At 47.5% G+C, this 20,225-nt stretch overlaps 1 protein-coding gene across 1 annotated transcript; it reads right to left on the bottom strand.

The window, feature by feature from the left end:
• Positions 1-3,766: 3,766 nt before the first annotated feature.
• Positions 3,767-11,894, bottom strand: LOC130491763 (chymotrypsin-C-like). Its single transcript, XM_056865552.1, has 8 exons — positions 11,855-11,894; positions 10,558-10,646; positions 9,714-9,811; positions 9,434-9,556; positions 7,539-7,675; positions 6,880-7,025; positions 5,312-5,461; positions 3,767-3,784 (listed from the first exon to the last, which is right to left on the bottom strand). Exons 1-8 carry the CDS (start codon positions 11,892-11,894, stop codon positions 3,767-3,769), a joined length of 801 nt encoding a protein of 266 aa, XP_056721530.1.
• Positions 11,895-20,225: the final 8,331 nt, after the last annotated feature.

The following is a 20,225-nucleotide window of genomic DNA, read 5'->3' as shown; positions in this document are numbered from 1 at the left end:
TTAACTCTGGGTTGGCCACCAACTCTACAATTTGAACTGTAATCGCTGAGGAACAATCCTCTGTTTTGGAGAAGCCCCAATCTATAGAAGGTCCTTCCATTTCCAAACTACTTGTTCCCTTAGCCCTTCACTAAAAGGAACCTTTAAATCTAAAGCAGGTTCTCTGGACGGTTTTAGACTGGCAGTATTCAACTAAAATATCCTGCATTTCCAGTTCGATCGGATTCTCATATTTACTTATGTATACGGAACATCTTCCTCAGTTTGTTTTCAGTCCCTTTAAGGGTGAACAAGGAGCCCCGTGGCGCAGAGTGGTAAGCTGCAGTACTGCAGTCCAAGCTATGCTCACAACCTAAGTTCAATCCCGACTGAAGTCGGTTTCAGGTCTCCGGCTCAAGGTTGACTCAGCCTCCCATCCTTCCGAGGTCGGTAAAACTAGTAACCATCTTGCTGGGGGTAAAGGGAAGATGACTGGGGAAGGCACTGGCAAACCGCCCCGTAAACAAAAGTCAGCCTAGTAAACGTCGGGATGTGACATCACCCCATGGGCCAGGAATGACCTGGTGCTTGCACAGGGGACCTTTACCTTTAAAGATGAACATCCCCAGATGAATATAGGCTTGGCTGATGAAATCGTTTTTCACTCCAGCCTTCTTGCCTTCCAGACTGCATATGCTTATCTGAATGAATGGCTTCATTGTTCCATACTGTGAGCTTTCTAACCGGGAGGCTTATCGCACCAACAATTTACAGCATATTATCATTGTGCTTGGTGTGTGTGTTTTGGATGCGTATTCTTCATTTCCAATCACACCGTGCCTGTTAAGACTGCTTCCAAGACGGTTTATCGTCATATCACAAGGAGGAGCGTGGGGGAGCACTGTGTCATGTCTACGTCACTGATGCTTCCCCTCCTTTTTTTTTCAAGCATGCGCAATATCATTGATCCGAAGGAGCACTGTACGCCATTAGGAATTGCCTCATTTGCACGGCAGGGAAACCCTCTAATCACAACCTATGTAGGCATTCCCCCCCCGCCGCCAAAAAACCCCAAAAATGAGCCGTTCCTTGCACAGTGCTAATCACAGAGCTGCTGCTGGTCGTTGGTCCAACGATCTTGCATTTTTTTGTTGGGACAAGCACATTAAAAAAATTTTTTTTGAGAGCAGGGAGGCACGCTCAACCCCGGCAGCAGGAGAAAGGGAGGAGCAGGCGGGGAGAAACTTTGTGCTGGCAGGAGAGCCCTGACTTGTGTGTGTGTGTGTGGGGGGGGCGCTCTCTCTATCCCTCAGTCTCTCTCTCCCTTCCTCCTCCTGCTGCTTCCCCCTTCCCCATCTGCCGCTCGCAGCAATTTTGCTACTTTTCCAGCCCTCGCCCTCCTCTGCATTCCTTCCCCCTCAAGCCCACGAACCGTTTACAAAATCCCCTTCAAGGACATTCCATATGAGGGAAATGTTCAATTGGGACCCTGCACAAATAAAAATGGTTGATCTAATGTTCCAACGTTCCCGTGTTCCTTTGTAAGACCACAAGCATTTAAAGGGGGGGGGGATTAAGTAACAATAATGATTAATGGATGCAAACGGGCGGGGAGGGGGAAGGTGGGATGAGAAGAGAAAGGCTTTTCATTGGGTGTTGCAAAAAGAGGGGAGGAGAACTGAATAGCGTATGTAACTGAACGCACCCCTTGGATTGCCGGTTTTGAAACGACATAACAAAATACATCGTGGTATAGGCGTTTTGGGGGGAAACAGATGTCTGGCGCTTCCAAAGCATTTCCAAGCCGAAATGGGAGGTCTGAGGTGCGATCTAACCTGGGTAATATGTTTTTTTAAACGTAGTATATACTGAGTGCGTTAGGCCCCCGGGTTTGAGAGATTTTCCTTTTTATTCACCTATGCATAGGTCTGTGTGTTTGCCTACTAATTGTTGTGTATTTTATTTCCTTTATTACAGATTTGTATTTCATACAGGATAATTTCTTCAGTTTGGATGATAGCTACAGCAAGTTCTATGTAGCCTGGTTGGAAATGAGTAATATGTTTACGATATGTGATTGGCTGCACTTGTTATATTCTTGTTTGTTATAGACTCACAAGGTCACAGTTTCAAGAAGAGGTATCGAAACGGGACATTAGCTGCCGTACTGGATTCTTCCTTAAGTGGTAGAGAAAGTTGGCATAAAACCAACTCTTCTTTTTTTGGCTGGCCATTTGGAATTTTTTAATGTTAACATTATCTGTTTGACTTTGAACCTTTGTAACAACTATATTGTATGTTTTCGAATTCGCTATAACTTGTTATATAAACACCTTGCAACCTCGGGTGCTTTTTGTCTTCATCATTCAGAGGTTTCTCCCCTTTCTTTTTTCCTGTAGTGGTTAGAGTGACAGTCTAGGAGCTAGGAGAATCTCCACTTTCCAGTGAAATCTTGCTGGGTGACCTTGGGCCAGTCACACACACTCAGTCTAACCTACTTCACATGGTTGTTGATGGGATGATAAAGCGGAGAAGCAGAGAACAATGTCATCGGTTCCCATTGGAGAGAAAAAAAGTAAATGTAAAGGTCCCCTGTGCAAGCACTGGGTCATTCCTGACCCATGGGGTGATGTCACATCCCGACGTTTCCTAGGCAGACTATGTTTACGGGGTGGTTTTCCAGTGCCTTCCCCAGTCATCTTCCCTTTACCCCCAGCAAGCTGGTACTCATTTTACCGACCCCGGAAGGATGGAAAGGCTGAGTCAACCTTGAGCCAGCTACCTGAAACCAACTTCCGTTGGGATCGAACTCAGGTCGTGAGCAGAGCTTGGACTGCAGTACTGCAGCTTACCACTCTGCGCCACGGGGCTCCTATTGGAGAGAAAAGTGGGGCATAAATAAAAATAAAAATTCAATGGGGCAGAGAGTTGTTCTGCTCCAGAATGAGCAGGAGGGTTTTATTTATTTTTTACAGGAACCAAAAGAACTGACATTATCTGGCTTTAGGGATGGGGTGGATACTGACCAAAGAATGCCATGCATGAGATTGGTCTCACCCTTAGAGATCCATTTGTGCCAACCCCCCTCTTGAAGTCCCTTATCATTCTCTTCCAAAGTTCTGCTCAAGAGACAGTCCACCACCAACTCTGGACGACCAAAAGTATCTCAGTCTACTGGTAGGCCGTTTTCTCTGAACAATTCCTTGCTTGGATGGAGGAAATGGAATTGGGAAAGGTACCAGTCCTAATGAATTAATTAAGATCTTTGTTCAAATCTTGATCAACTCTTTGTATCCACACATTCGGATGGTAAATATTACCCAGTCTGATGCGTGGGGGATCCGTATATAAAACGGAAGACGGAGAAGACCCTCCAGCAATCTGTCGTTGAGGGGACCTTACATGGGCAAGAGGAAGAAAGTGGCTCAAGAAGCGATTCTTGGTATGAAAATTGAGGTACCACATCTACTGATGCAAACATTGTGTGGTCTCAGAGGACCAAAATTAATAAGCAAACCCCATTTAACACTGTGAACCTCTTATTATAGCTGATTCAAAATGGCGCTTTCCGCAATTTCCTTTTTTTTTTTTGCTGGAGTTTCCGTGAAACACTTCCCTCCACATATGAATTCACGGAAAACATTGATTCCTACTAGCATACTTATTCCTGTTTTTCATCGTCCTTTTTTTGGGGGGGGAAACACACAATCAAACATCAAAACGAGGCCAATTGTGATGAAAAGGTTTATTAAACCCTATCAGCGTAACAAGATGGGATCTGCATACTTCAGTTCTGGTTTATTTTCTAATGGGGACAAAAGAAACAAGCAATGGTTAGTGAGGCAATTTGGAAAATATATCAAGTACAGTAATAACCGCTATGCTGGGTTTATGGCTCCTAATGTTCTCCATTTAATTCCTTTTTACACTCATTTATATTTCTGCCCGTTGTTTCAGCTCTCATTGTTGGCTTTATAGATTCATTTGCATCGTATACACAAGATGTAAGTCTTTATATGCAATTTATACAGCATTATTTCCATAATAAGAACAATCTATGAGATAATATACCTACTATTTATGCATAATGCGCAATGTGTTTTTTTTAATGCACAAACGACAGTGAACGATGAGTACATTTTGTCCTAGGCTTTAGCTCCAGCTCTCTTAGGCCAAGCCATTCACAGTCATCCGACAGCAAATCCATGTAGCTATGATTTCTCATATGTCAAAACAACTGTGTGGGCTGAGTGCGTGTGTGTGTTTCAGCCTTCTACTGAGTCAGACCATTGAACACATGAAGCTGCCTTCTACTGAATAAGACCCTTGGTCCACCAAAGTCAGTATTGTCTACTCAGACCAGCAGCGGCTCTCCAGGGTCTCAGGTAGGGGTCTTTCACATCACCTACCTGCCTAGTCCCTTTAACAGGAGATGCCTGGGATTGAACCTGGGACCTTCTGCATGCCAAGCAGAGGCTCTACCACTGAGCCACAGCCCCTCCCCAAGATAGACCATTGGTTTTAGCTCCAGCTAAAACCATTGGTCTATCTTGTCTACTTTGACTGGTAAGCAGCAAGCCATGGCTTTTCACATCTGCTACTACCTGAACCTTGTAACTGGAGATGCTGGGAACTGAACCTGAGAACTTTTGCATGCCAAGCAGATGCTTACCACTGACCGGAGTCCCTTCCCATATATACATTTCACTACCCTCAAAAGCCGAGTTTCACCCCAAAACTGGGGTGGGGTGGGGGGAGAGAAACATAGCAAAATGAAAATGGAGTTCTCAAGTTCTGATAATCGCAAATTCAGTATATCAAAATTTGGCCGATGAGTCCTGCATGAAAAGTTGAGGGAATTATATTGTTTTGGTAGAATTCTCATCACTCTGGGGAAGAAGAAGAAGAGTTGGTTTTTATATGTTGACTTTCTCTACTACTTAAGGAAGAACCAAACCGGCTTACAATCACCTTCCCTTCCCCTCCCCACAACAGACACCCTGTGAGGTAGGTGGGGCTGAGAGAGAGTGATTAGCCCAAGGTCACCCAGCTGGCTTCGTGTGGAGGAGTGGGGAAACAAATCCAGTTCACCAGATTAGCGTCCGCTGCTCATGTGGTGGAGTGGGGAATCAAACCCAGTTCTCCAGATTAGAGTCCACCGCTCCAAACCACCTCTCTTAACCACTAAACCACACTGGCTCTCTGGGAAGTGGAGAATGTGCCAGAATATATTACCTTTTCAGACATTGAACAGCCAAGAGAAAATGTGAATGATCTATATGCAAAGAGACCTGTTCGAACCGTCATTGTGTATCAAAGACCAATCTCTCACCTCCGTTATCCAAGAGATGTAAGCCGATACACGCGTGAAAACAGTCGGCTTCTTAGCCGTGTTGCAGCCCAGGCCAGATCCAAAGCTCACAATGCCGTGAACTTGCCACGAGTTGGCATTTTGGCAGTTCAAGGGACCGCCGGAATCCCCCTGATGCAAGAGAAACAGCATTTAACAAAATTAAAATGGGAATACGGAGAGCGTTTGCTTGATTTCCTTATCGCAATCCAGACAGACCAAGGTGCACGAACTTCGTCTTGTCTGTTTGAGTCTTGAGAGACCGCGACTGACCTGCCCAGAACTTTGAGGCTAAGTCGAGATTTGAAACTAGATCTTGCTCATCCAATCCCCGACCTTCTACTCACTATACTTTCCCAGCACTTCAGTGCTTCATCTCCGTGATTTCAGTCCTCTTAACTACCACCCTGCAAAGTACACCGACACTGTTATCATCCTTGTTATACAGTTAACGGGGTCGCCAAGATCCCCCTTGGGTAAGGTGACATTCAAACTCAGGGCTTCCTTGCTCAGTCTCTTAACCATTGCTCATCTCTACCCCCCCCCCCGCCAAATAGGCTAAGTGATATCAAAGATAATCACAAAAGTATAGTTGCTGTTCATCCTCCCTAAGGTGGAGCCCCGTGGTGCAGAGTGGAAAGCTGCAATATTGCAGTCCAAGCTCTGCTCATGACCTGAGTTCGATCCTGATGGAAGTCGGTTTCAGGTAGCCGGCTCAAGGTTGACTCAGTCTCCCATCCTTCCAAGGTCGGTAAAATGAGGATCCAGCTTGCTGGGGGTAAAGGGAAGATGTCTGGGGAAGGCACTGGCAAACCACCCTGCAAACACAGTCTGCCTTGGAAACATCAGGATGTGACATCACCCCATGGGTCAGGAATGACCCGGTGCTTGCACAAGGGACCTTTACCTTTAAGGTGGAGTAGTCTGGGTGCCATGTGTAGCTCTATTAATGAGTATGTTTTAGGTTGTTTTGGGATGGTTTTAATTGTACTTACATTATGTATTTTTATATGTAGTTAGCCACCCTGAGCCCAGTTCACTGGGGGAGAGTGGGGTATAAATAAAATGTATTATTATTACATTCAAATTTTCATAGGCCATTTATGCAGGGTCAATTTTGATGCTCGCTCAAAGCTGTTTTTTAAAATACGACCTTTAAAATGCCTATTCATGGTCCAGAAGCGAAATAAGAAATTCCACCCACCCACCCCCCACTCGCCTGCTCCTTCCTTCCTGTTTGCATAGCCATTAGCAACCACCATGTGCATAGCTAATGAGTGGCTATAATTTTGCATGGTTCCTTGAGAGAATTCTTAGCAGTGGGGACGGAGCAAACACAAAAGGTCGCATTAAAGGGGCTGTTAAGAAATGAGAAGCAGGTATGCACCGGCTTCGCCGTCACTTCCAAAAAAATATATGCGGGGCCCTTCAGCCTGGAACGCGCTGCTAATTACCAAGCATAAATGGCCATAGTGACCGAGTAACGGGCGTCTTCCTTCCAAGGGTGATGGCAGAAGGAAATGCTCCAGCAAAGAGAAGGGGAAACTTACATTGCACCCTGAAACGACACCATCTCCTCCCGCGCAAACCATTGTGTTCTGGACCGTCGAACCCCACCAGTCACGTTGGGAGCAAGTCTGGTGATCCACTACGGGCAGCAGAGCTTGCTGAAGGTCGTCGGAGATGGGACCGTTGGCTGCAAAACAGAACAAGGAGCAATCAGGGCGACTCCCAGGAGGGTGCAAAGAGTTCATCCGTTTATCCAAAGGAGATCCGAGAGGCGAATGTGGCTCCTCCATTTTATACTCGTGACAACCCTGCGAAGTAGATTAAACCCAAGGAACAGTGGCCAGCTGGAGTGCAGGCAAGATGGCGTCTAGTAATCACCTGCTCTTGGAGCTGGCATGAATGCCGCCGTTTGTGACCCAGCTGTGGCAAAGCCTCCGCAAATCACTATCATGGACTGCCACATTTGAGATGCCCCGGCACATGCCCTATATGTGCCCTGTCAGCTCTGTTGAACTGAGGGCGAGGAAGGGTGAATGGCGGGGAAGCAATGTGGGGGCCATGGCTATGGGGGCGGCTCTTTCCCTCACTTTCCGCGTGTTGTACCCCCTCACTTGCCTTCTGGCCCCTGCCCAGATCCCAGAGGTTTTGACCCTCCCAGTTAGCAACTCTAGGCAAGAATAAGAATGAGCATTCAACCTACTCCATAGGCGTCCCCATCCAGTGATGTAGCAGGGGTAATCCTGGGCCAGCATGGTGTCTGCTTCGGGCAGGCAGGAAGGCTGGACCGTGTCACTGAACTGGACGTGCTCCGCAAGCTTGATCACAGCGATGTCGTTCCTGAAATGGAACAGTGGCAAAAGGGGTGTGTGTGAAACTAAGGAGAAAGATCCCAGACTTCAGCACGGGCAATTCCGAGCCCACCCTCGGACTACCTTTTGGTCCAGAAACATAACTCTGCAAAAAGATTTGGTTTAATTTCAGGTTTTTCTACAAGCCATGCTTTTCGGCGAGAGTTAGCATGGTGTGGAGATTAAGGTGTTGGATTGGACCTGGGAAACCCAGGTTCAAATCCCCATTCGTGCCACAGAAGCTCGCTGGCCCCATTCGTGCCACAGACCTTGGGCCAGTCACACACTGGCTAGTATTTGGAGGGGAGACCGCCAAGGAATACAAGGATTGTGATGCCGAGGCAGGCGATGGCAAACAACCTCCAAATGTCTTTTGCCTTGAAAACCCTATGGGGTCACCATAAGTCAGCTGTGACTTAACAGCCAAAAAATGCTTTTCAGTAGGCTGGAATTTTGGGGTGTGTGTCTGGAGCCTGGGGAGGATAGGGACCTCAACAGGTAACAATGCCACAGAGGCCACCCTCCAAAGCATCAATTTTCTCTAGGGGAACTGATCTCTGCAGTCTGGAGATGAGCTGTAATTCTGGGGAATCCCCAGGTCCCACCTGGAGGCTGGCATTCCTACCACCAGACTTTTGAGAATTAGTGTCATGGCCTTCCTTAGTGACAGACTCAGACTGTGGAGAGGAAGATACTCTTGGCATCCCTGGACCCAAAAGCAGACTGAGATACCAACAAGCACGAGTTACAGCCGTGAAGGATCCACCAAGCCAGAGGCCCAGGCTGCAGAGAAACCGGCCAGGGGTTACTAGGTCTACAGAGCCTTCTTTATCATAAAAGAGCTCAGTCTGGGTGAATCTTTCCTTGGGCCAAGAAATCAGCCTCAGAACTTTCTGGTTCCTGCTATCCGTTCCCAGCTTCCCAACCATCTGTACCTAGATACCTGCTTCCTGCGCCACTGGCGCAACCACCACAAGTCCAGCACAGTGAGGTCACACTGGCAATAGCTTCATCTTGACCTCATGGGAACCTTCTAGGGACCAGACAGAGCCAAGCAGGGGTTTTAGGGTCACCCCGATTACCCATTGTCAGTGTTCCTGAGGACCCTGCTCACTATTGTCGCCATGGATCCTTCCGTCTGAAACAGGGGTGGGGAACGTCAGGCCCGGGGGCCGTATAAGGCCCGCGAAATCATTTGTTCTGGCCCTTTGTGGGTCCTGGCAGATCTCTAGCTCAGAAGGATCTAAGACTGGTGATCTACCCCTTCCCGCGGACAGGAATAGCCTCTATTCAAGGCGGATGTGAGTTTGTTTTGCCGAGAAAAGGAACCTTTTCCCCCCCTTGAAGAAGAGTCGTTAGCTATGGAGCTGCTAGGACCGCCCAAGAATATAGCAAGCTAATTTTTAAGTTGATAATCTTCTTTGGCCCGCGAATGATATTATAAATATTCAAATGGCCCTTGGCAGAAAAAAGGTTCCCCACCCCTGGTCTGAAAGGAAGCTTCGAAATGGGTGGGGAGGGGCAATTGCACAACTGCATTTTAACCCTCACAAACATGAATGCACAGCGAGGTGGAACAGTGTCTGGAGGGTGACTAATTCCGCTTGCGAGTTGGCACCCCAGAGCTTAAAAAATGAGCGGGAGAGAAAATGCCATCACCGCCTCCCACACGGACACTGCTGCTCGGGGAAGAAGAAAACAATCTACGCAGCAGGGAGAAGGAAATAAAATTCAAAAGCTAACTCACCGGATCAGGAAGGAGTTCCATTTCTCGTGGACGATAATTTTCTCCACAGCCACAGCCACGGAACCGTCCTCTTCTACTTCGAGGTTCTGTTTGCCCAGGACGACGCGATAGGTCCGACTGGAGCTGAGGGGCCACGGGAAAAGAAATCGATCCGAAACTGAACTCTCAGGATGCCTTTCAAAGCCGGTCTCGTTGCAAGCCCCGGTTTGGGCCAGCGTACGGCCATCTTCAGAGGAGCTTTGCTCCGCCGTGGGTTTAGCGTTAACGCAAGCCCGCTTACCTGATGCAGTGGGCCGCCGTCAAGACCCAGTTGGACTCAATCAGGGTCCCGCCGCAAGTGTGGGACCAGGCTCCGTTCCTGCTGTACTGGAGGGAGACCTGAAAAGACACAAGGGTGTTTACCCGTCGCTGTCTAGTGGTTATCGTGACCAAATCCATCCCCTTTTGCTATTCTGCCCGGTACCTTCGGCTGCTTTCAGTTCTTCTGGTTGTGTAACCCTAAGGAAATAATCTCAGTACACAGCCACAATTTGTGCACTTTTAAATAAATTCTTTCTCAAAGTGTTTCCTTATCCAAGTATTCTCTTAATTTTAAACTTTTAACTTATCCTAACAACATGTACAACAGCAAAATTATAAGTTCTGAATGCAGTTAGATTTACCGTGAAGCTTCGCTATACATTATCACTTATCAGAATCTTTTAACATTGATGAGTACCCCTCGGGAAAATCCAAACGCCGGCAGCAATGTCCTTTACTCGAAAGTAGGCAATATCGTGGGGATAAGTGAAGCTTCACGGTAAATCTAACTGTATTCAGAACTTATAATTTTGTTGTTGTACATGTTGTTATGATAAGTTAAAAGTTTAAAATTAAGAGAATACTTGGATAAGGAAACACTTTGAGAAAGAATATATTTAAAAGTGAACAAATTGTGGCTGTGTACTGAGATTATTTCCTTAGGGTTACACAATCACAGATCAGTATACCTATTTTATTCAGTTCTTCTGGTGGCAGAAAGTTCCACAGGGCAACAATGTGAGCAATGATAACAGGTCTTTCATTCTCATCCGCAAATGAAAACAAAAACAAAGCCGCGTGGACCAGTAGGGAAGCCATCTTACCTGCCATGGCCAGCTGTGGGGTTTAGCATCCTCGCCTCCAACTACTCGAGAGGTATTCGGCAAATATGCGGGTCTGCCGCAGCCATGGGCTAGGTAAAATCAAAAGAAACAGTCCGAGAAAGAAAGGGATGTACAACTTAGAAAAAACAGGATGCATGGAGCCAAACATGAATTAACTAAAGAGGTACAAATCTGACAATTTCTGGGGGTTTTTTTCTTTTCCATTTTTCTGTAGTTATATTATGTGTGTTTTCCATTCCTTCCATTTTTCATTGCTGGTGTTTCTAACCAGCAACCTAAATAGCCCAGTCTAGCCTGGTCCTATCAGAGTTTGAAAACTAAACAGGGGTGGCCATGATTATTATTCGGATGGGGGACCACCAAAGAAAACTAAGGTTGCTATGTTGGGGGCAGGCGATGGCAAACCCCCTCTGCTCAACTCTTTCCTTGAAAACCCTACGGGGTTGTCATAAGTTGGTTGCAACTTGAGAGGACACTTTACATTCCTGACCGGTTTGTTTCTTTCACGGGATTTTAACATTATCTTAATGCTATTTATATGCAACTGCCAAAAAAAACCATGTGTCCATTTTAATAGAAATCGTACCAATTTTTGTGTGTTTCACCTTTAAAATGCTAGTTTGTTTCAGTCAGTTAAACCAATTGGAGACTGAAATGCTCCTGCCATTCCCTGAAGGGCCCTGAGGCAAACTGAGGCTGTGCAATGTAATTTGCATTTTATGGACAGACTGGTGATCTGGGGTCTTCTTGCAATTGTGTGAGCCCTCAGAGGGGGGCATGGTCTCTACCCCAGACCTTTGGAGAGTTGCTAACCGAGTAGATCATGCTGAGCTATATGGACCAGTGGTCACACACTCCTTGTGGTGGAAAGTGTCGTCAAGTCAAGTCACCGCTGACTTATGGTGACCGTTTAGGGTTTTCAAGGCAAGAGACGTTCAGAGGTGGTTTGCCATTGCCTGCCTCTGCGTGGACTGAGAGAGCTCGGAGAGGACTGTGACTGGCCCAAGGTCACCCAGCAGGCTTCATATGGAGGAGTGGGGAATTGAACCCAGTTCTCCAGATTAGAGTCCACCACACTTGGTATAAGGAAGTAAATCAGTTTAGCCTGTCCCTCCTTCGAATACATTGTGTTATCAGAGCAAAGAAACTGAGTTTTGTATACTACTGGGGAGCAGGTGGGATTAAATTTATACTCAGCAGGCAACGAACTGCATGCTGCAAATAGGAACCTCCAGTATCCTGTCCCTGAACATAGGCCTCCCCCCAAAGTACTCACCATAGGCCAGGAATAAAGCAAAAAAGACCAGTTTGAACATGGTGACGGATTCTTATGCAGGTAGAGCCAAGAGAAAGTCTGAGTATTTATAGGGGGGGAACCCAGGTAGATTCCAAGCCAAGAGCAGAAAGTCAACCTCGGGTAAGATAAAGGACCGTAATCTGACCTTGCTAAATTATCACTCGACAAATAGGACATATTTGGCATTTATAAGAAAGGGAGGGGGTGCCAATCTTGGTGACCATGACCATGTTTCACCCGCTGCCTACCGAACTTTCTCACGGCAGTCTCCCAATTTTGGGGTGAGCCACGGGAGCATCATCTGTGTACCTCAATACAATACTTTTTTCCTTTGAGCCTGGGACACCGTACCAGATGTTTTGTCTGATTTGGCCAGTGACGTCAGCCTGGGGTGTGTGGGTGGGCGCTGGGGAAACTGGGAGCTGACCCGACTGTTGGGAATGAAGAGAGAACCGATGTTGCTTCATTGGGAGTCCAGAAGGAAAATCTGTTCAGATGGCAACAGAAGCAATGAGTCAGGAGGGAAGAAGAAGAAGAAGAGTTGGTTTTTATATGCCAGCTTTCTCTACCACTTAAGGCAGAATCAAACTGGCTTACAATCATCTTCCCTTCCCCTCCCCACAACAGACACCCTGTGAGGTTGGTGAGGCTGAGAGGGCTCTAAGAGAGCTGTGACTAGCCCAAGGTCACCCAGCTGGCTTCGTATGGAGGAGTGGGGAAACAAATCCAGTTCACTAGATGAGCCTCCACCGCTCATGTGGAGGAGCAGGGAATCCAACCCGGTTCTCCAGATCAGAATCCACCGCTCCAAACCACCGCTCTTAACCACTACACCACGCTGGAAATGGGTGACTCCACCGTTTGCTGTGGATACAGACTCTGCTAGTTACCCAGCAGCATCCAGAATGCTGATTATAAAACTTCTCTGGGGAGGGGTTGTAGCTCAGTGGTAGAGCCTCTGCTTGGCATGCAGAAGGTCCCAGGTTCAATCCCCGGCATCTCCAGTTAAGGGGACTAGGCAAGTAGGTGATGTGAAAGACCTCTGCCTGAGACCCTGAAGAGCCGCAGCCAGTCTGAGTAGACAATACTGACTTTGATGGACCAAGGGTCTGATTCAGTAGAAGGCAGCTTCATGTGTTCGTGTGTTTAAATGCCACTAAAAGCCTGATAGCTAGGGGAGAGGCTGTGGCTCAGTGGTAGAGCCTCTGCTTGGCATGCAGAAGGTTCCAGGTTCAATCCCCGGCATCTCCAGTTAAGGGGACTAGGCAAGTAGGTGATGTGAAAGACCTCTGCCTGAGACCCTGGAGAGCCACTGCCGGTCGGAGTAGACAAAACTGACCTTGATGGACCAAGGGTCTGATTCAGTATAAGGCAGCTTCATGTGTTCATGTGTTTTTTAATCATTCCTACATGAGGGGGATTGCTGCGTATCTCCCCCCCCCCCGAATGCACTTTTTTTGGGGGAGGAACAGCTACCTTCCACACTATTATCTGAAGGTTGAATTGCAGCATCCAACTGACAAGCAAAAACAAGTGAGGTCTCTCGTGCTCCTCTGCCTTTAAATGGCAGCTTCGCCTACAGAAATCAGCAGGGGAAGCTTCTCAGAGCGTGCCATTCTGCCTGCGAATCAAGTGATCGTTGAAAGCACAGGAGCACTGAATAGCTGGAAGGTTGGCAACCCTAGCACCGGCTTTATTCTTCGTCCAGGACAAACAAGATAAAGAGGCAGCTTCCCGGCCCTTTCCTATCTTGGCTAGAAACACACTTTGAAACTAATTTTAGAAAATGCACCAACTAGGTAGCCGCCCCTGTCTTCTTCTACAAAGTTTGGCAGAGGCTCCTGAGAGCAAAGGTGTTTGCGAACAGATGCTCTCGCTGCTGGGAAGTTCAACAGACTTTAATTTCAAATCCCTATCATGGCGCAAGTGTGTAACCGGGTAGTGATTCCCAGCACCCTCCCCCCCACCAGTACTTAACTGGGAAGGAATGGGTGGGGGAGAGAACAAAGAGTTGTGCTTTTAAATCAACGGGTCACGTTGCTACTTTTTAAAAAGTATCTTCCTTACTTTATTTGAATACAATAAATAAACGAATAAACAAATAAACATGGCCTTTGTTTTCCTGCCATAAAGAAGGGATTAAAAATTCCAAGGAGAAATCAGAGATATTCTACATCAGAGACATAAGGGGGCAGTATTACCTATTCCCACTGGAGGACATACCTTGGTCAGAAAAGCACTAGCATCCCTGAGATGTGAGATTGGGCGAGACTCCTCAGGGCGTCTGTATTCCACGGCATATCCAGATTTGTTGCTTTGCAATTTGTGAAACAACCTTTTGTCGTCGAAAAAGGTCACTCTGTCCCACCAACAAGAAGCGTCAGCAGAAACCCTGCATCCAAAATGTTTCCATTCTGAGAATAGTTTGGAGGACATGTGGTTTGATACAGAGCAAATGAAAATTACCCTATTTATGATGAGCTAATTTCGGTGAACTGGGGGATGTAAGGATGTACAAAGAAATCAGTGCTCACAGTGGAAATGCACTTCACCGCTTTTCTGGCGCTCTTCCAGTTTGGAACAGAAGCTAGATTTGTGGTTGTTGGGGATACTCGGAGAAGGACCTTCAGAGGTCCAAGTGAGCAGAGGTCCAAGGCCCACAGGCAGGTTACACCGTTACAATTCTAGGTAGACCACCATTCTCAGATGGCAACCAACCTGGCCCCAGCCAGAAAAGAAGCAGACACAGAAATGTGTTGTCCTACCACCATGGCAGAAAAAATACTGGTCAACACCAACTGCCCTCAGGGGGAAGGGCAATCGGGTCACCTTTTTCTTCGTAAAAACGAGGGGCATGATTTTCTTTCTCCCCATTGTATCTGAGGAAGTGAGCTTTGATTCATGAAAGCTCAAACTGGAGCAAATGTTGCTGGTCTTTAAAGTGCCACTGGACTTCTGTTCTGTGTCTTTACACTAGACTAACGTGGCTACCCCACTGGCATTACCTCTGCCGCAAACCAAAGCTCCAAGGGTTGATGAGCAATTTTTTAAAAATTGTATTCATTCACTTCATAGGCTGCCTTGAAGATCATTTGGCTGACAAGCGGGATATAAGTCTTCAAAATACATACACCGCACAGCACTGATTGGCCAGCCTGTGTGTCATCAATTACGTAGCAACTCCCCTCCTCTTCTTGATAACAGGGCAGCACATAGCACTGATTGCCTGGGCCTTCTGTCAGTCACAGCGCCACTCCCTCCCTCTTCAGCAGTTTTAAAAGGGGGGGGGGAGAAGCAGACAGCGTTGAAAAAGACAACCCTATCAGGAAGTTGGGATGTGCGGGGATGAGAAAACGTGCGGGGACGCGAGCAAGCTGGAACGTGTCCAGAGGAAGGCAACAAAAATGTTGAGGGGTCTGGAGACCAAGTCCTATGAGGAAAGGTTGAAGGAGCTGGGTATGTTTAGCCTGGAGAGGAGAAGACAGAGAGGGGATATAATAACCATCTTCAAGTACTTGAAGGGCTGCCATATAGAGGATGATGCCGAGTTGTTTTTTGTTGCCCCAGAAGGTCGGACCAGAACCAAGGGGTTGAAATTAAATCAAAAGAGTTTCCATCTAGACATTAAGAAGAAATTTCTAACAGTTAGAGCAGTTCCTCAGTGGAACAGGCTTCCTCGGGAGGTGGTAAGCCTGGAGGTTTTGAAGAAGAGATTAGATGGCCATCTGTCAGCAATGCTGATTCTATGACCTTAGGCAGATGATGAGAGGGAGGACATCTTGTCCATCTTCTGGGCATGGAGTAGGGGTCACTGGGTGTGTGTGGGGGAGGTAGTTGTGAAATTCCTGCTTAGGGCAGGGGGTTGGACTAGATGACCCTGGTGGTCCCTTCCAACTCTATGATTCTATGATCATGTTTGAAGTATAGGGCCAATGATCTGCTTTCAACCTGGAGCTGAGTATGTGTGCTAGAACAGGAGAGAAGGAAGTGTCGGGGTTGGAGCCTGCAGCTAAAAAGCATCTCCACATTCACTCCCCTTTGGAGAAGAGAAGTAGAAGAAGGCCATTTATGCATGGGAGGTTTTGCCTTGGATTTGCCGCTCTCCAGATGCACATTTTTCCCATCCAAATTCTCAAAACTCTGCATGGGGGCTTACTGTTGAGTTTTGAGAATTTGGATGGGGAAAAATGTGCACCTAGAGAGCGGCAAATCCAAGGCAAAACCTCCCATGCATAAATGGCTGAAGATTTGGTTTTTATATGCTGATTTCCTTTACCTTTTAAGGAGTCTCAAAGCAGCTTACAATTGCCTTCCTTTCCTCTCCCCACAACAGACACCTTGTGAGGTAGGTGAGGCTGAGAGAGTTTGAAAAAACTGTGACTAGCCCAAGGTCACCCAGCAGGCTTCATGGGGAGGAGTGGGGAATCACATTGGGGAACCCTGGCTTAATAGGTTTCGATGGCTCGTGCTAATAAGCCAAACTATATGGATGAGAAACACTGTCCAGATTTCAACCGGAAATGATCACCCCTTTCGCAAGAAACAGCCTCTGAATACCACAACATGCTTATGAAATATAGTTGTTTTTTTATTTTTGGTTAAAAAAAATAAATCATACCACTGAAATGGAGCAGCTTTTGGAATCAAAAGCAAACACTTTTTTTTCTTTTCAAATCCATTCATTTAAACATATTGGAAAAAAGCTGTAGAGGAATGGAAGGAGCTATTTAATATAATGCTTTCCCGCCCGCCCCCTCCACCATCTCCCTTCCCCCTCAAACCACCCAAGGTTGCCATATGAAAAAATAATGTAGCCTCAATGAGACGTTAAAATCTTTTTACCCAAAAAGATGGGCTAGTTTGAAATGAAGGAAGCAATTCAAAATCTCCCAGGAAGAAAGAGGAAAACCCAGAGAGTTTGCACAGCAAATGGGACGTGAGGTGTTTGATTTTGAAAAACAAACAAACCAAAATTGGGAATGCGCATCAGCATGGAATGAAACTGAAAAGTGGAGATCCTCCCGCTTTTAAAATGCATCTTGGCCCAAGCAACCCTGGACGTGAAGAGCATCTGTTCTGTGTCTTTACATCTGTTCTGTGTCCCTTCACTCCTCACGAAGTGGAGTTGCCAACTGATCGCAAAAGATAGCCTCGTTTGCTCCTGAGTCCTTCACAGCAGCGGATTTCCAAAAACAAGCAGGGAAAGCTTTGCAAGAAGAAGAAGAGTTGGTTTTTACAGGCCGACTTTCTCTACCACTTAAGGCAGAATCAAACTGGCTTAGAATCACCTTCCCTTCCCCTCCCCACAACAGACCCCGTGAGGTAGGTGGGGCTGAGAGAGCGGTGACCAGCCCAAGGTCACCCAGCTGGCTTCATGTGTAGGAGTGGGGAAACAAATCCATGTGTAGGAGTGGGGAAACAAATCACCAGATTAGCCTCCGCCGCTCATGTGGAGGAGCAGGGAATCAAACCCGTTCTCAAGATCAGACTCCACCGCTCCAAACCATCGCTCTTAACCACTACACCATGACGTGAAGATGTAACAGTGATCACCCTGCAAAGGTCTGCGATGATGTCTCCGCTACAGGGAGCGATTCTACCACACTCTTTTCAGCCCCATAAATCCTGACAGCTTCAAAAGGAATAAGAAAGAATCAATGTAATGTTTTAAGCACTTCTGGGCCAGTAGGGAAAGAGCCTTGGATACAGCAGCAGAGCATGATTCTCTTGTGCTCTGCTTCCTCCAGGTATTTCTCCCATTGGGAAATGGGAAACTGGTTTGGATTTCTACTGGGCATGGGCCCCCTTGCCAATTTGGGGGCCCTGGCAGGTGCCCAGACGGCGCCGGTCCTGGGTCAGGAATCTGCTTTGCTCCCAAGACTGGCAATAGTTCTTGCTCCCCCCACCAACAGCTTTCCCAATTTGCCAGGTGTGCCCGTGAAGGCCAGAATTTGTACTTTGTGTGCCCCCCCATTCTCCCAGTTCAGAGGGGGCAAGGCCCCCCTGTTCCAGAAATTCTGGGGGAAACAGTAGCCTGCTGAGCTGCTATTAAGAGCACAGGAGAAGCGGCTGATAAAAGAAAGAGACAGCCTGTTGGCTTCCTTTACAAGCACGGACTTTGTGCAAATAATAATAATAATTTTTTGGGGGGGATGTCTACTTTTCCTATCCAATTCACTGAGATTTTCTGTTACAGAAGCTTGACAATTAGGGTTTGCCCCTATCTTGAAAGATCACAGTGCATGCAAACCACACGAACATTTCAAAGCACTTTCTGGTGGTCTCCCAGCCTGAATATTAACAAATGAATACTGGGGAAAACAACCCGACGACGACACGCACGATTCTGGGTTTCACCAATGTGGTTTGCGATCTGGGTGGATTTGCCGGTTCCATCCTTCAGGACGCAGAGGGCATGGAAGAGGCACTTCCGTTACAATCAGCTCATCCCTTCTGCCGGAACGGTTCGCAGCAGCTTCGGCGCTCGGATTATTGCCTTGGTAAACACACACATACACACATAAAGACAGTACGCAGGTCTGGTTGCAGCCTGGCTCACGTTGCCCAGAGACCCTGTAGCACCCTCTGGGCTGGGCAGGACTTCCAGTAAGATGCGCCAAGACTTGATGCCGCTGTCGGAAGAGGTCATTCCAAAAATAAAAGATAGCGGGGTAATTCACCACCCAAAGCACACAAGCAAACGCATTCATCCACCCACCTTAGGAACAGAAGAAGAGCCATCCTGGATCAGAGCAAAGGCCCGCTTAGTCCGGCATTTTAGTCCGGCATTTTGTTCACACGGTGGCCGACCGGTAGGAAGCCCACAAGCAGGATGATTGCAACAGTATCGTCCCGTCCGTGCTCCCCAGCAACTGATATAAAGAGGCACTGGAGGGAGTAGATATCCATCCCGACTAGTAGCCATTGATAGCCCCATCCTCCATGAATTTGCTCACTCCCCTTTTTAAAGCCTTCCAAGATGGCGGCCAGCACCACATCCTGGGGCAGTGAGTTCCGCAGTTTAACTGTGCCAGACACCCCTGGCAGATCAGCATCTTTAAACGGTGATGGTAGTGGTGGGGGCAAAATTAACAATGGGGATGTCACCTTGTGACAACCTACAAGTCTCTATCTTGTACCGACATTCGTGGGAGATTCATAGTCTCTAACAAATGCAACACTCAGAGGCGAGCGCATTTGCTACCTGCTGGACACAAGACTTGCCAACTTTGCAGAAAGCTCAGAGGGCTGTCTGGGGCAACAGAACTGCAAGGACAGCCAGGTTATTGAGAGAATCCTCAACCCTCCTCTTAGATCCTTGGGACAAAGCCTCAAGAGCAAACCTGTTTTCTTGAAGGTTATCCTTTCCCCCCTCATTCCCGCATTGGAAGTGCCACTTTTCTCGATCCCATTTATTTATACGGCTGAAGGGGGGGGAAAGGGCAGCAATCACTCCACACACACCCTGGCATAAAACCAGATGCTGGGGGAAAGGGAAGCAAACGAACTTGAGCTGCTTTTGAAAGGATGCGGGTGGAGAGGGCGCAAGTTCTGCATCAGGTCAGCAGCAGATGGTCAAGGTTAATGGGGGGGGGGAAAGAATCAGAGGAAGAGTTTTGGAGAGGAACCGAGGCGTTCCTGACCCCCAGGCCACTCACTATGCTACCTCAGGTAGCCTTAACGTTTTCTATTTTTGGCAAAGCTTCAAGCAAAGGGACTTTTAAAGTGACCAATTAACGCATTTTTTTCCAAATGCAGATTGTGCACGCCAAAGTGGCAAGAGGCAGTTTTGCACAAGCATCCTCACCGCCAGAGCGAGGGTACCCCTCCCGTATCTTGCCAGTTCCATGGCCAACGACCACGGCTATCACCCTTCCGGCTGGGATATGAAATGATTCACGAGTCGAACGTGCAACGGCCAGGCTCGGGATGCACCAAGCGGTTACGAAGAGTTAAAAGAGAACGCCCACCAACATAGAGACACGTCAATTCACAAGAAAACACGGACCCGGGCAACGCGGACGAGGGCGGGCTCTGGGATTTTTGCTTGCGGTATTTACAGGTCGTGGGGAAACGCCGCCGTAGATGAAGCCTGTTTTTGCAGGTCGAACAGTTTCAGATTTCAAAAGCTACGGAAGGTTCTATTTCCAAAATTGGTCCACACAACTGTCTAAGATAGGGGTGTCAAACATAAGGCCCGGGGGCCGCATCTGGCCCCTGGAGAGCTCTTATCCAGCTCGTGAGCCAGCTGAGGCAGCCACCCCGCCCCCCACTCCCAATCTGGGCTGGCGAGGTATGACCCGGCCCGGCCCGACCAAGTGATATTTATGTCATATCTGGCCCTCATAAC

Source organism: Euleptes europaea, chromosome 19, assembly GCF_029931775.1.
Source record: "Euleptes europaea isolate rEulEur1 chromosome 19, rEulEur1.hap1, whole genome shotgun sequence".
NCBI classification, from domain to species: domain Eukaryota; kingdom Metazoa; phylum Chordata; class Lepidosauria; order Squamata; family Sphaerodactylidae; genus Euleptes; species Euleptes europaea.
This window is presented reverse-complemented; position numbering and strand designations above follow the sequence as displayed.

What these genes read in the sequence shown, in the direction of transcription:
- LOC130491763 (XM_056865552.1), bottom strand. Translation starts at nt 11,894, where the DNA reads ATGTTCAAACTGGTCTTTTTTGCTTTATTCCTGGCCTATG. An exon ending in TGGAACTCCTTCCTGATCCG is followed by an intron (nt 7,676 to 9,433) that starts GTGAGTTAGCTT and finishes GTTCCATTTCAG; the next exon opens with GAACGACATCGCTGTGATCA. An exon ending in TGGATGGGGACGCCTATGGA is followed by an intron (nt 7,026 to 7,538) that starts GTAGGTTGAATG and finishes TCTGTTTTGCAG; the next exon opens with CCAACGGTCCCATCTCCGAC.